This window comes from Cydia pomonella, chromosome 19 (genome assembly GCF_033807575.1).
Source record: "Cydia pomonella isolate Wapato2018A chromosome 19, ilCydPomo1, whole genome shotgun sequence".
In the NCBI taxonomy this organism is placed as follows: Eukaryota; Metazoa; Arthropoda; class Insecta; order Lepidoptera; family Tortricidae; genus Cydia; species Cydia pomonella.
In genome coordinates this window covers 12,207,493-12,223,403 of record NC_084721.1, presented here as the reverse complement: position 1 = coordinate 12,223,403, position 15,911 = coordinate 12,207,493, and the positions used below count along the sequence as shown (strand labels likewise).

The window sequence follows — 15,911 nt, the reverse complement described above, 5'->3', positions numbered from 1 at the left end:
ACCTATCTGACTCCACGATTGGACTGACAGTGGCCCTGATTCGGTGTCTTTAGCTCTTACCCTCGAAGTGCCGTAGGGATACAGGTTTTGTATAAGGAAAATTAAGTCATGGAAATCATGGAATGTATAGCTGCACAAGCTTGCAAATCTTGCGAGATCGCGCACAATTTAACGTGTAAGATTAATCTTGCACGAAAGGTGCAAGATCTCGGAATACCGAGATTGCACACCCTACTTCGGATTCAATTAAACGGACTCCCAAAGTCGTCCGCTTAAATGAATTTACGAATCCTCAACCAGCAAGTAGCTACTTCTGAGCCTCGACAATAATGTACTATTTTTTGGTATTCCTCAACCGGCCGGTAATCAAATCATAATAATATAGCTCAGCCTAATTTCATTGACTTAATTGGCGTGGGATATCTTCTAATTGCTGGATTATTTTTCCAATACTTCTAATAAATGAGGACATTAACCTTCTCCGTAGGAACATAATCCGTTTGACCCCTTGACGGACCATTTATCTCGCTAAGCTCATGAATCTAGCCGAAAACAAGTATATCTCAGAATAGAATACGTGTTTACGCGTGTGTAGCTTAAAACTTAGACAGAATAAAATAATAGTACGTACGAAGGTACACTGTATAACGAAACCCCTGTTTTTGTATATCGAACGTTGCTGTTTGGACCGAGCTCTTTCGAAAGGCGTGATTTGGGCGTGGATACCGCTAGGTTTGGCACCGTCCGAAGCGACTACCGTCACTTATAAGATTATCGTACCAGTTTAACAGATTTTGAAATTTCTTGTAGTAATCATGTATTTGATTGCAGCAGTACTGCAGCACGACAATACTGTCGGCCGCATTAATGCCGCAAAGTTCAAAAATCTGGACAGCAACATCGATTTTGACATTATTGTTATGCTGCAATACTGCTGTAGTCGACTGCATTACTGCAGGAAATATGAAATACATAAGGTAATTTACCTAATAAAAAATCTATCAAATTTGGCCAAGTATATAAAAATTATAAGTTCCGTAGTAGTGCGCATTAATCATTGCTAGTCACCAGGGTGCGTAGACAAGATGCCAATCGTTCACGCTACGTAGCGTAGTAGATATCTCCCTCTATCACTCTTTCTTATTAGTGCGACAGAGACAGTTGCACCTTGTCTATGCACTCAGAACTGGTGAGGGCTGCATATGTACATTTTAGCGGCGCGGTGAAATCCGCCTGACTTAGATTCAAGATCTTATTCACAAAGTTGTATATATTTGCAAGTTGATACCCACATCGTGTGAACTTTGACAGTTAGGTACATATCTACATTCTACTTTAGACTGGGTCACAACTTTGTCGACGCCTTCTATAGAGGCAGCTTCTGTGTAATATTTGTAATATGATATTATTAACTGGTTTTGATGAACACTTCTCAGATTTCATTACATTTTAGAGTAGTGGCATCTTACGTTTATATTTCACCTCTATAATTAAACCATGTTAAGGGATATCAAAAGCAATTATAATTTTAACTTATTCCATATTCGAAATACCTACACAGTTCAAAAATTATCTAAAGAGTACAACTAAAGAGTGTCTATATTAATATTTATAGGTGCCGCTGCTATCTTTTATTAGGATATCCATACAGAATTACACAACAACCTCATTCGTCCACGTTTGCCGCGTTTTGCATAAGAGTCCTAGAGTCAGACCAAGATGAGTTGACAGCGATCTTGATAGCCCAGATAGCGTCAAACATCTATGAAATTATGATGTTTACTTAACACTTGCACAGGCTGAGCTAATGAAATCGCTGCCAACTTAGTACGATTTGACATTTGACAATTTCCTTTAGTAATTATTTGTATTTCATTTCATATTGTCTGACCTTTAAATTATTTATTTCTCGCGTTGTCCCGGCATTTTACCACGGCTCTTGGAAGTCTGGGGTCCGCTTCGCAACTAGTTTTTACGAAAGCGACTGCCATCTGACCTTCCAACGCAGAGGGTAAACTAGGCCTTATTGAAATTAGTCCGGTTTCCTCACGATGTTTTCCCTCACTGTAAAGCGACTGTATCAAATGGTATTTCGTACATAAGTTCCGAAAAACTCATTGCTACGAGCCGGGGTTTGAACCTACGACCTCCGGATTGCAAGTCGCTCTTACCGCTAGGCAACCAGTTACTTGTTTTGCCTGACCTTTAAATGGCGACAGGATAAATAGTAGAATAGAGGCGTCGCGTTGATTTAGATAGATGGGTTCGATTGAACGCGATAACCGCTGATAAAGTTCCATTCAGGCTGTTTGTTTAGTTATCCAAAATGTCAGAGGGTACTTGTTGCCGGTCGGAGTTCGTGTTCCGTAGCAAACTTGGTTCACGGAACATTTATTAAAGGACTATTTTAATTTGCCCGCGGATACGGTGCGTTTAGCTTGGTAAAGATGACACTGACTTTTCTAATAAATTTATAGGGATTTTAGTAGGTGAGAAGTTACAAGTTACTGAACAAAATTAAGAAACATGAATCGTTATTAAATATACAATGTGTTTGTACACGTATAGTGGAGCCGTCAACCACTTCATTTAGAATCATTTATTTATGTATTGTGCATTACAGGTAATGAATACAGATGTTATAAACAATTTTTGTTCTCTGTAACACCACGTAGGTATAGTACGATAAAGGGTGTAGCAGGATAGCCTAGGAAAAACTGCCCCCAGCGATTTTGGGCCGAAACTGTAATCAAACGATGCCTTTTGGGGAGGTTATACTCTGCACAAAGTTTCATCCCTCTGTTACCTCCTGGGGGTGAAAAACACCCGATTAACCCCAAAACTGTTTTAATTATTTTTTCCTAAACTATGAAAGTGACGAATTTAATTAATTTGTTTTCGGGTCCGAGACGTTGCGTATTAAGCATGATACGAGTATAATGATTAGTAGCTACGAAATAGTACGTTTATTTTAATTTCGCAATGTTCCTTCTGGAGTAGGTCCATGAAACTTTTATATAATATAGAATATAAATTGGTACATTTTTGAAAAAAAAAATGGTGTGTGTACCATGAGCCAAACTTGAGATCCATGTACAAATGAGTTTGATTCATACTTCTTTATCCCCACCTTTTTCAAATCGGGCACGAGCAGCGCCAGCGGTCCGATCGCAAGCCATTGTTTATTAATAATGCAAGGCTCTTAGTGGGAGTTCAATGAATAGTACGCACCAAAGAGCCAATACATATTAATTTCGCAATGTTCCTTCTGGAGTAGGTCCATGAAACTTTTGTATCATGTAGAATATAAACTGGTTCATTTTTGAAAAAAAAAATGGTGTGGTACCATGAGCCAAACTTGATATACAGGTTGATTCTTTTTTTATTTTTGTTTTTTTACAAGAATTTCAATGGTTAGGGGGTTAATATTTTTTTAGCACATAGCTTTTAGTCTTATTAATATTTGTACGAAATTTGAAATTCGTCACTTTCATAGTTTAGGAAAAAATAATTAAAACAGTTTTGGGGTTAATCGGGTGTTTTTCACCCCCAGGGGGTAACAGAGGGATGAAACTTTGTGCAGAGTATAACCTCCCCAAAAGGCATCGTTTGATTACAGTTTCGGCCCAAAATCGCTGGGGGCAGTTTTTCCTAGGCTATCCTGCTACACCCTTTTATGACGAATCACCCCCCCATACATATGTTTTTTCTCAACCATTTTAAAAATGCAAAACATTCGATAGCTTATAAATTAGGGCATAAATTTCAAGCATAAATGTTAAAGATTACTCGAGAATCAATAACAAAGATAAAAATTGTCTTCAAAAATTCACTTATTCTTGACATTTTTTTTTTCGAGAATGAGGTCTTTGACCTGTACTTTTTATTAAATGATAGTACAGGATATTAGCTAAAAGTTGATATCAAAATAATAGCCCTAGTGAAAACATTTCACAAGTTACTCGAGTCCAAACAAGGCCTTCTGTAATGTGCGTCGAACTAAGTTCCTATAGTTCCAAATGATAATTCAGGTGGCGGGCAATTATTTTTTGGATCTAAGTTGATGCTCTTTACAGAATTTTACTCAATTAATGTATCTTTGATCTAGTCTAATACTTAACGGAGGTTTTTCCAGCTATGTTTACAAAAATATTACTTTTTTGAGAATGTAGTTTAGTTTCATTTCTACAAATGAACTAAACTACCTCACCTTTTCACCTCAAAAAGGTAGGAATTAAAAATTATTTTTCAAAAACCGTACAGGTTTTACCAAAGTTAGATAACAAGTTGTGATTATCATCTGTCCGTAGAAATCCCCAAGTGCCTCAAAGATTGCAGGTATAATGAAGGCAAAATACTCCAAAATATTTTGACACATTCTCATCTCCTAATACATCATTCTCGCGCGACCTTTTACCCTGGAGTGTTAATCCAATCGTTTACCGAGATCGAGCGAGTGGAATGCTCAGTTGAAACACAATAAGGCAGACTTTACACCAGGGGCCTACCGCGAAAACCGAAATTCGCAAATTGCAGGGATCTTTCTCTTTTACTATCACTAAGACGTAATTAGAGTGACAGACAAAAATGCCCGCAATTGCCGAACTTAGATTTTCGCGGTAGCGTAGGCCCCCTGAGCTAAGTAACTTCGCAACTTTGACAGCTGACGAGAGGGACACCTAGCTATCGATTATTTAATTTATTCGCACAAGAAAATGACGTTAAAATGTAGATCGCGTGTCAATAACAGAAGAAATATTAATCGTCGACTTCTGTCACCAAACTTCCAACGAGAACTTTTTCTCTGACCTACGACAAAAAAATCCTAAAGATACTATATAGATTGGATATGTCAGTGTCAAAATTGACGTTTTTGTTTGTCCATATCGTATCTTTAGCCAATGTTTGACGTATCTTAAAGTTCGAATCGGACCGAAAGGCTCGGTTGACACATGAAAAAAACAGTCATGTTTCGAATTAGGTCAGTACGCAACAGCGCTTTTCACGCGCCTCTATGTTAGGCTACAGTAATACAAAGGCTGCATTATATCGGTTCAAGTGTTTGTCGCCTAAGCAAATGTCAGCGGCGTGTTGCGAGGAAATTGAATTGGTAATTTGAGTGTGATCGAAGGCTTTGCGGCGCGCGCTGTGTGCAATTTAAAGGGATGTTTCAAATAGCTATTTGGCCCGACATAGCTATTTGTGACGGTTATGGCGCCCCGGCAGATTGCTTTGTGCGGATTGAGGATTGAAATTTTGTGGTGGTTACATGTTTCGCAATGGCTCATGGTATATATACTGAAGAACGGCCTTTTATATTAGGGTAAATAGTCTATTATTGGCCACCTTCCAATAACTGGACACCTAATGCTAAAAATATTACGTTTCATATTAATCCAAGTAAATTTTCAGAGCTAATTGTTTGGTTTACTTAATTTGTGTGAATAAAATAAATAAAATTCTTATTTTAGCCATTTTAGTATTAGGTGTTCAGTTATTAGAAGGTGGCCAGCAAGCGACGATTTACCCTACTCAATTCCTCTTCTAGCTATTTATTTTCTTCAGAATTATTTTAACAAACCTGTTGACTGTGGACTGTAGGTACCGTATTTAGCTTAGAAATAAATTAATAGTGAAAACAGACTTGAACTTTATATTGAAAAAAGGTGGTGTAGGTGTAGATAACAGATATTAGCGCATTCGCCTTTGTAGCTCGGCGGACTATTTCGAGTACGAGTAGCCTCATAAGGCCCACGCCACGGTCTTACTCGTAATCGTAGTACACGTAGTAATACGTAATTAATTCAAGGTAAATTAAACCATTTTCAAATATAAACAGCGTTGCATTTTTTTGTCTCGTTCGATATCAAAACAAAACAAAGCAATTTAACCATGTTTCTTTCTCTATTGATTTCGCTTTCTAATCTAATGGCATTTTTTGTATGGTAGCCTTATGAGTATGGAAGGTCTCTACCTTCCATACTCATAAGGCTACCTCTGTAAGAAATACAATCTCCATAGGCAGAACTGTTGTAAATGTGTCCAGCTGTCAGCTGTAAAATTTATAGCTGACAGCAGCTGTCAGCTTAAGTTAATAACAGTTCCAAAACTCTCCAGATTAGCGCTAGAGTAGCTAAGAACCTAGGCGTTATTGACGGAGTGAAATGCGCTGTCTATAATTTTTTTTCAAATGTTTTAAATAGATATTGTAGCGCCACCTATTTCAGATTTTTTGACGGACACTTTTTGGTACATGGAGATTGCATTCCTTACCCCTACCTTCCATATTTATAAGGTCAAGTATACTGGAACTGGAGCATGCATCTTCTGGCAATTAACTTGTGGAAATTACGGGTATTAATGCTCACTAGGTTATAGGTTAGAGATAAACGCGGGCCTGGTTTCCGCAACTCGACGTCATAAATTGCGCCTGTTTTTCGTGATGATGATCACTGGTTATTAACTAGATATTTCAGGAAATACAATATAACTGAATTTTACTTCTCGTTGCCAGTAGAGTCGTTTAGTTGTCAAGCGGACCCCAGGCTCCCATGAGCCGTAGCAAAATGCCGGGACAACGCGAGGAAGAAGAAGTTGCCAGCCGAATGATACGTGAAATGGTTTCTACGTGAACGCTCATATAAATCGCCGTATATATCGTCTATATTGGGAAATTTTATATCTTGTACTGACCATCCAAAAGAAAATGGTGTCCAAAATAATAAATACCGTAACTACAAATTTTACTCGCATCTAATCCTTGAGCAGGAATATGCGATTTTCCAAAGTAGCGATAATATGAGTTAAAGGCCAAAATATGCTCACGTGAATGGTGACATTCCATTGTTAATCAAAGTTATAATGTATACCATCTATTTTGTTAACCTTTGATCTAATATTATTTTTCTTCGACAGGAATCCGGATGCTCGACCAGCCTTACATGACGGACCTCATAGAGGCCAACTCGATGGGACACGAGCCCCACAAGATCCACATCTACAGTGCGTCGTGGGGCCCCACGGACGACGGACGCACCGTCGACGGCCCTAGGAATGCCACTATGAGAGCCATCGTCAGGGGAGTCAATGAGGTAAGCTTAATCTAATAAGTTAAGTACCGGTTGAGTAATTAATTCATCTTCGTATCGTTCTGGCCATTTGGACTTATATTCATCCATAGCTTCCTTGACCTTATCCTGCCAAGCACTGTTTATCTTGCAAATCAGTACTATACTTAAACATATCTTATCGCTAATCAAATATGGTTCATAGTCACCTATAGGTTTCTTACTATAGGTTTGTTCGGGCCCCTTTAGCCCGAACAAACCTATAGTTTCTCCTGCCAAGCGTATAAATAACAAGACAAATTCTTTGTGCCAACAAAATTCGTACATCGTGTCTTGAGGCCTAACTAACGACTTATGTAAATTCGATTGTATCAGAGTTCCATCATCTGATGATAAAGACAGTTATGCACAGTTAACATTCGTAACATCGCTGCATAAAACCTGTTTATTTACAGAATTAATTTACTGTTTTTTGATCTGCTGGATCTTGGATGTATTTACATATAGGTAATGTTAAGTAAAAAAAAACTTCATGATGATTTTTCCCTTGTTTAAGAGGATTTAGAGAAAACAAAATAAAGCAAACTTTGCCAAAGTATATGTTAGTCTTTTATAAACGTTCGTTATCCATGTTAGCCCTGTTTAATTTCCAGAAGAAACACTTGAGTAAGGTGTAAAAGAAACTGAAACAAGACACTTAACTCGATGTATAATTGAAAAATTGAGCGCTCACTTTATTGAACAAACTAACACGTTCTTGTTTGTTCAGAGACGCGCACTCTTCTAAGTTCGACACAAAGTATACTGAAAGTAATACTTTGTAGGCTTCACTAATGTAATTATTCATGTTTTCTTTAGTCACTTCAGCATCTTCTGAAGGTAAAATGGTTAAAATTCTCACACGTTGCTCGCTCCGTGAAATTTGCATTTAATATAGGTTCGAGCTGATGAACATTCTATCTTCGTGCAGTGTTTCTTTCGGTATTTTAATGGGTATTTAGTTTGAATATTAAAAAACTCTTGTTTAAGAGAGTTAATTATTACTCGACTACCAACTGAACGCCAACAATTTGCTGTAATCATTAATTAAAATATTACAAAACTCAAGTATTCAATATCTTCAGAAAAGTTTCAGGAATTTGTCCTTAACTTAATTAGGTGCTGTAATTTTCGTTAATGAAGCCTGTTGGGCGTAGATTTCAAATATTCTGAATATTTAACGACTCCCACACGATGTACCTACGGACGGTCCGACGTATCAGTAAATATCTACCTAATTGCTCCTCTACACGATGGCCCAGCGTATGCCAGTCCAAAGGACGGATTTATGCGTTAGAGGGAAGCAAGTGATATTGCTATCTCATTCCACTGCATAGCTGCGTCCCTTAGACTGGCGTACGATGGGCCATCGTGTATAGGAGCCCTAAAACAATCACTTCAATGTACAGTAAGCTGCAGAAATAACGGACCCCCTGCAAACAAGTTTCTATGCAAGGGGTCAGTTATCTCAGCAGCTTCATGTACAGTCGCTATCAGATATATCGGAGCGGTCAACACGGTTCTATTGTCAACGCGTTAGAGTGCGTGCTCAGATATTTTTGAACACTTCGGCCGCTTCGATATACTTGATGGCGACTGTACCTATTAGGTATATTATAGAGTTTGTAATAATAGAAAATGGCTTTACCTCTATTCGCTACACGTGACAGATGACAACTGTAACCCATACCAATGTAACCCATAACCTTTAGGTAGTCATCTGGGTAGCTTACAAATAAATAAATAGCTTTTGAGCCTTCTAGGCTAAACGGCCCAAAAGCTATTTGTGGGGGTTCTTGCTATACAGGTCAACTCCTTTACTAGAAAGTACACTGGCCATAGTGTAGGTATGTACAGTCAGATGCAGAGAAAGGTGACATACAATCAGTCTAAGCAGAGGGGGTCACCTCCCTCTGCATCTGACTGTACATAGGTAGAGTAGGTGGACTGTTGTGAGGCATATAAAATATTAGTATGTATCACTGGTTTCATTGAGTTGAAAATCTTGACCTGAGTGTGTGCGGAGGGAATTTTAACACAAAACGGGGCTTAATAATAATGTACAAAATATGCCCACTTGGACTTTATCCTTTTTTTAATTCTTTGGTCTAGTTATGACAAAAAATTTTAACTGATGATCTGAAAGGCCGCTTAATATGAATCCGCAAAATTGGAACGAACAGCCGCCATCTTTAATTTCTTCATTTTGATCATGATGAAAATTGATTTCTGAATATTCGAAAGGCTCCTTAATATGAATTTGCTCTTAAAATTGTAAAAAAGGCCGCCATCTTTAATTATTTTGGGTATGATCACGTTAATAATTGTTATCAGAGGATTCGCAATACTCCTTAATAGGAATCCAAAGTAAAAATTGTGAATAATGACCGCCATCTTGAATTTCTTCATTTTGTCCCGATCATAAGGTTTTTTATTAAAACGCGTTGTAAATTAAATGCCCGCGAGTTCTCATTTCGTGCCATACTACTAGCTTATAGTTGAGTTTTAATATTAGTTAAGTATCGGTACTGTACATTTATGCAATTGTTACTTTATCCTTTCCATTTTGAAATGTTGGAATTTTAACTTTCTATCAATGAATAAATTTTCAATAACGCATTCCTGCTGTCGGAATTTGCTAGATGAAGGTTATTTTAAATAAGGTTTGCAAATGCAACAATCTTATTTTATTCACGAACTTACTCATCTAATTCTATTGTCCAACGTTAGTAAATAAATCATTTCCATCTGTCGCACAGCAGGCGTAATCCTTCGCCTTAGGCACGTAAATACAGAATCTAATTACTTAAGTAGTTAACGTAATTAGAATTTTGATTAATTAAGTAGGCTGCGAAACCTGCTCCTGATGAGTCATAACGTCAGAAAATAAAGTAGTAACACGTGAAGAGTTTTATTTTTGTGTCTCGTCAGTCATGGTTGTTTTTGGAGATCCGTCGTTAATAAGGAGCCCGATTAAGTTTTAACAATTTGTTTTGGTATTGAGCTGGTTATGACGCGACCGTGGGCTATGTTAGAACTATGACCTAACTCAAATGAATGTGAAGCAAAAAGTGGGTTAGGTCAGAACTGCAACCCCGCATAAAAAATATGTTTTTGATGGTTTAAAATATTACGTTACATTAAAATATAAGCCATGATATAATATGTTTTTATACTAGTTAAAAATTATTTTAAAATAGGCATTACATTAATAACGGTTATGATTAAATCATAATATAACAAAATCAACGTATAATAATAATATTCTAACAAGTAATGATATATGAAACGGCATTATGGCAAGTTTAGTGTACGATAGTTTTATTATAATTGTATTAAACATTACACACCTCCGCCAGTCACCAAGACGAAGACAAGGTCGTATCAAAACCGTAATAAATTGCTAAATCTGAATCGGGCTCATGAAACTTTTGCAGTTTCGTCATGTTTGAGCTTAGTTTAATAATCCTTAATACCAGAAAGTTTTCATTTATACGTAAATTATTACTTAATAAAAGTTATTGAAAAGAAGTTTTATTTGAAATATTACTTGGATTTTGAACAAACAGATGTTTTACTGTGTTTCATATAGCTAGAACAAAGGTCAATATGGTGTGGTTTTAGTTAAAGCACAGTAGGCGATATCATAAAAATTATTGATCAATCAATAACCTATTCATTACTTTCTCGAGGAAAGATAAAAGATAATGTGCGATTAGTTCGGTGGGCGGTAAATGTGAAAAGCTTGTACACAAACACACTCATGGTTATAGATTATAAAGATGAATGAACTAGCTAAATAACTACCACATGCTTAATACCAACTAAAAATACTGTTGTGGATATTGTATAAGGTGCTAACAAATTAGCTACCAATATTTTTACAGCTGATTGTACTCGGCTCCGGGTTAAATATGAAACATGGAAACATTAAAGGTTTTATGATGTTTTTGAAGAAAATTGGAAAACATATTTGCTACGTAAACACACCCTGTTAATGAGATAATTAAATGGGACCTCATTGGACAGCTTCTAGAACCTCTTTTACCTGACACTTCACTGGATACTGCACGTGCCGCCGAACCATAATGACATTTAAGACAAACAATTGTTGACATGACAGAAAGTGTTAAATATCTTGTCTAAAACGTAGTGATTATATGATCTTTGATCTTGTCAGTTAAATGCACATAATTATTATTTTTAGATAGAATTTTTTTTTGTTCGGTAAGTGAAAACAAAAATAAAAGTATGAATTCCTTAATCTCTATTTAAAATTAATTGATTTCATGTAAAATACTCTTAAAATATCGATAACTAATTTGCTAGCACTTTATAACTAGGAGTAAGAATATTATAGGACATTATTACACAAATTGACTAAGTCCTGCAGTAAGCTCAATAAGGCTTGCGTTGAGGGTACTTAGACAACGATATATATAATATATAAATATTTATAAATACTTAAATACATAGAAAACACCCATGACTCAGGAACAAATATCCATGCTCATCACACGAATAAATGCCCTTACCAGGATTTGAACCCGGGACCATCGGCTTCATAGGCAGGGTCACTACCCACTAGGCCAGACCGGTCGTCAAAGAGGTCAAGAAGGAAGGTAGAATAAGCTTTCTGCCAACAAACTGCTATGCAGTTTGGCAGATAAGTAACAAAGATGAATATAACTTCTCTTTTTAGGGTTCCGTAGCCAAATGGCAAAAAACGGAACCCTTATAGATTCGTCATGTCCGTCTGTCTGTCCGATTTTGTCACAGCCACTTTTTTCCGAAACTATAAGAGCTATAATACTGTTCAAACTTAGTAAGTGGATGTATTCTATGAACCGCATTAAGATGTTCACACAAAAATAGAAAAAAAAACAATAAATTTTGGGGGTTCCCCATACTTAGAACTGAAACTCAAAAAATCTTTTTTCGTCAAACCCATACGTGTGGGGTATCTATGGATAGGTCTTCAAAAATGATATTGAGGTTTCTAATATTTTTTTTTTCTAAAGTGAATAGTTTGCGCGAGAGACACTTCCAAAGTGGTAAAATGTGTGTCCCCCCCCCCCCCCCGTAACTTCTAAAATAACAGAATGAAAAAACTTAAAAAAATATATGATATACATTGTCATGCAAACTTCCACCGAAAATTGGTTTGAACGAGATCTAGTAAGTAGTTTTTTTTTAATACGTCATAAAATTTAAAAAAAAATTTTTTTTTCATCAAACCCATACGTGTGGGGTATCTATGGATAGGTCTTCAAAAATGATATTTAGGTTTCTAATATCATTTTTTTCTAAACTGAATAGTTTGCGCGAGAGACACTTCCAAAGTGAAAAAATGTGTGTCCCCCCCCCCCGTAACTTCTAAAATAACAGAATGAAAAATCTAAAAAAAATATATGATATACATTACCATGCAAACTTCCAACGAAAATTGGTTTGAACGAGATCTAGTAAGTAGTTTTTTTTTAAAACGTCATATAATTAAAAAAAAATTTTTTTCATCAAACCCATACGTGTGGGGTATCTATGGATAGGTCTTCAAAAATGATATTTAGGTTCCTAATATAATTTTTTTCTAAACTGAATAGTTTGCGCGAGAGACACTTCCAAAGTGGTAAAATGTTGAACAAAATCTAGTAAGTAGGTCTTTTTTAATACGTCTTAAATGGTACGGAACCCTTCATGCGCGAGTCCGACTCGCACTTGGCCGCTTTTTTTTATAATAAATAAATAAAATAAAATAAACTTTCCAAAATTCCATAGACAAAGTATTTAACCCTTTCACAAAACTTACCTGAAGATTTCAGTACACAATGAGGGGTGAACTACGGTAACCAAGGGGTGCCAGCAGGGGGTGAGTCCGGGGGTTAGGTAAGGGAATCGAACGGTAATCTGATATTTTTCTAAGCCTAATGGATTCTTCCTGCCAAGAACTTATTTTCCCAACCGTTTAGGTTTCTTTTGTTGAGAACAGAAATGTGGGAAAAGTTTTTGCAGGTAGTTTTCTTTTGTTTTAGATAAATATTGGATCCGTGATCTTTTTTCTTACAATTCAATATTTGTCTATTTTTGTCTGATAGGTAGGCATCGAAGTTCTTATCGCCCGCCAAGAGGTTAGCGAGCTATGGAGTCGACATTAGCAATAAAATTCAACTCGTATTCATAGTCATACTCATTCATGATTTTATTGACTAATTTTAATTTTATAATGAAGGTCAAGAACTGTGACGAGTTTATAAATGATGGTTTAATTTTGTCTTTAAGTATATAAATATTATAAACAAGAATAATGGCCATTTTTTGCATTTATTAATTCATATACATATTATTTTTTCCATCTTTAATATACCTACATTTTATTCTTTTCTGTCATTTCGTAATATAATCAATACAAAAAACGGCTATTATTGTTATTTTTAATATTAATGTTGTGGATTGTTTATAAACTCGCCAAGGTTATTTTTCTTGATTATAAAATTTAAATCACTAATTAACTAAATGAATGATTATGAGTATGAATATGAGTTGAACTTTATTGCTAACGTCTGACCGTGCGATAAAAACTCCCTGCCTGCTAATAGGTATTAGGTATTTCTTATTATCTCAAAAAGTTTGTTGCTTAATCTTTGCAAGACAAGTACTTTACGAAGCAAAATGTCGTGGTCTGCCCGGTCTTGTCACTTTAGAATCAACAGCTTAAGAACTTTGCTAAACTAAAATTACCCAACTTCATTATGTATATTATGACAATAACTGTATTAAACTTTATTTTATTATTGTCAAAAATCTCATAACAATTTAATTACAAACTCTTATTTTTAGATTAGTAGAGATATGTATATTACCTAATATTTATATACCTACTCTTAAGCTCTCGTAATACTCTGTCAGTTTGTTATATGAAAATTTTAAACTATTTACATAATATCAGTTGCATGCCACATATATCATGTTATTTTATTTATTTTTTATTCAAACAAATGATCCAATCAATGTCAATTAATCCTAGCCTACGTTAGTACTTAATAATAAACATAGATTCTGTCTCTTGACAAAGTTCCCACAACAAAGGACAATCAAGCTTAGCTACAATATTTAAGATGCTATTACTGCTCCCACATACCTACCCTACTTAAAAGCCATTATCCATCATCAGAATTATCCATTAATCATTTAAATTATTTATACAAACTACGTAATCGTCATGGGCTCAGCTTTTGAATTAAATTCTAATCATTAACATTATTGCGACAACCCAAAACTTAACGCTAATATTGTAAAGTTTTGATTTAGACGACATATGAAAAAATTTATATATTAGGTTAGGGATAGGTTAAATTAGGTTAATTTTTTTTTTTGCCAACTCCGTTTGTTTATGTAACACACTATACTCACACGTACTTTTATTTATTTATTATTCGGAGAACCAACCGTGATTAATTGCCCAATAGTCAAGTATATAAGTATGTAAATAACAAAGAGCCAATTATAGGTTTCCAACAGGTTAACAAGCAATTGGTGGTTAGCACTAATTTTTTTATTCTTTATTCTTTATTTCATTGTAGTCATACAACGTACAACGTGTTATAACTTATATTCTTTATGTGTAACAATATGAATTTTACATCTATCAACATTCACGAACGTTCGTTTTCTATTTTGGTTTGTCGCGAGCGATGCTCCATTTCCACGACTGGCACCATCATTTCCTGCCTTGACGTTTAGCGTTCCCGTACATGTACACAAGAAGTATATATGTGGAATACCTACTTTACCAGTTATTATTTTAGGCTATTATTTTATATCAATCATAATTTTAAGAGCCCGGCTCCCGTCGGTGGAGTAATCGCCATTCCGTTCTTCTTTCTGCCACTGTTTTGAGCTCAGGAGCTATACGTCACCAAGCCTACAGTCATTTAATATTATAAATGTCAAAATAACTGCGGGCAGGAGCTAGTATGATATTATATACTCGTACCTACAGCTTACATGTCTGATTTTTGTTAGAATTAACTTTATTTTAACTACTTAGCCCCTTCGTAACTAGGGCTCATTTAATTTTTTTCCAGGCATAGTATAATTTATCGGCCACATACGCCTCAAAATTTTAAAATTTTGCATTCCCATTTAAGGTTCATATTAGATTCTTGAAAAATGTGACATGTCTTCAAATTAATCATCAAAACTGGATTAATTGAAATGAATTTGATTTAGGTATTTCGGAAAACTTTGTAGATTGGTGCGGTGTCTGGAAAAGAGTTAAGACAATTTTTGAATACATGTGGAGTGTTCTTAAATCAAAGAACAATATTTATTCTTCCTTGCGATTTGTAGGCATTTTTTACTATACTGTATTTACCCAGGAAAATAATAAACGTCTTTCAGATTCCCATTCCAGGCTTCTAGCACTTCAGTGCTTATAGCCTCAATAAAACATTCCTTTTGTTTTTTCCCTGTGTGCGAAAAAGGTCTTAGAGATTTACGCGCAAGTGCCTGATGGTCTGGAAGGGTTATAAATCGAAAAGCTGCTTAAATTTACTAGCGTATATAAAGAGAAGTAGGCGATAAATTGTAATACCAACATATTCTGCCTGTACTTAAATCCGTAAGGTCTATTAGAGCTTAGAAAATAGGCGTCTGAGGTATTGTAAGTACATAAAAGTGCTGAAAGAGTAGATAAGATAGTCTATTAAATTATATGCTAAGGATATTTTCAGCCTTTCAGTCGTTAATATGTATGTCTTTGACAAGATTTAAATAAACATATTGTGGAAACAGACATAAATATAG

General features: G+C 35.5%; 1 protein-coding gene across 1 annotated transcript in view; it reads left to right on the top strand.

Annotated features, from left to right (window-relative positions):
• Positions 1-15,911, top strand: part of LOC133528444 (neuroendocrine convertase 2) — a 140,515-nt gene that overhangs the window by 111,570 nt on the left and 13,034 nt on the right. The window contains exon 7 of the mRNA XM_061865834.1: positions 6,916-7,091. Within this exon, the coding sequence (XP_061721818.1) occupies positions 6,916-7,091 (176 nt within the window). The remainder of the gene's footprint in view (positions 1-6,915; positions 7,092-15,911) is intronic.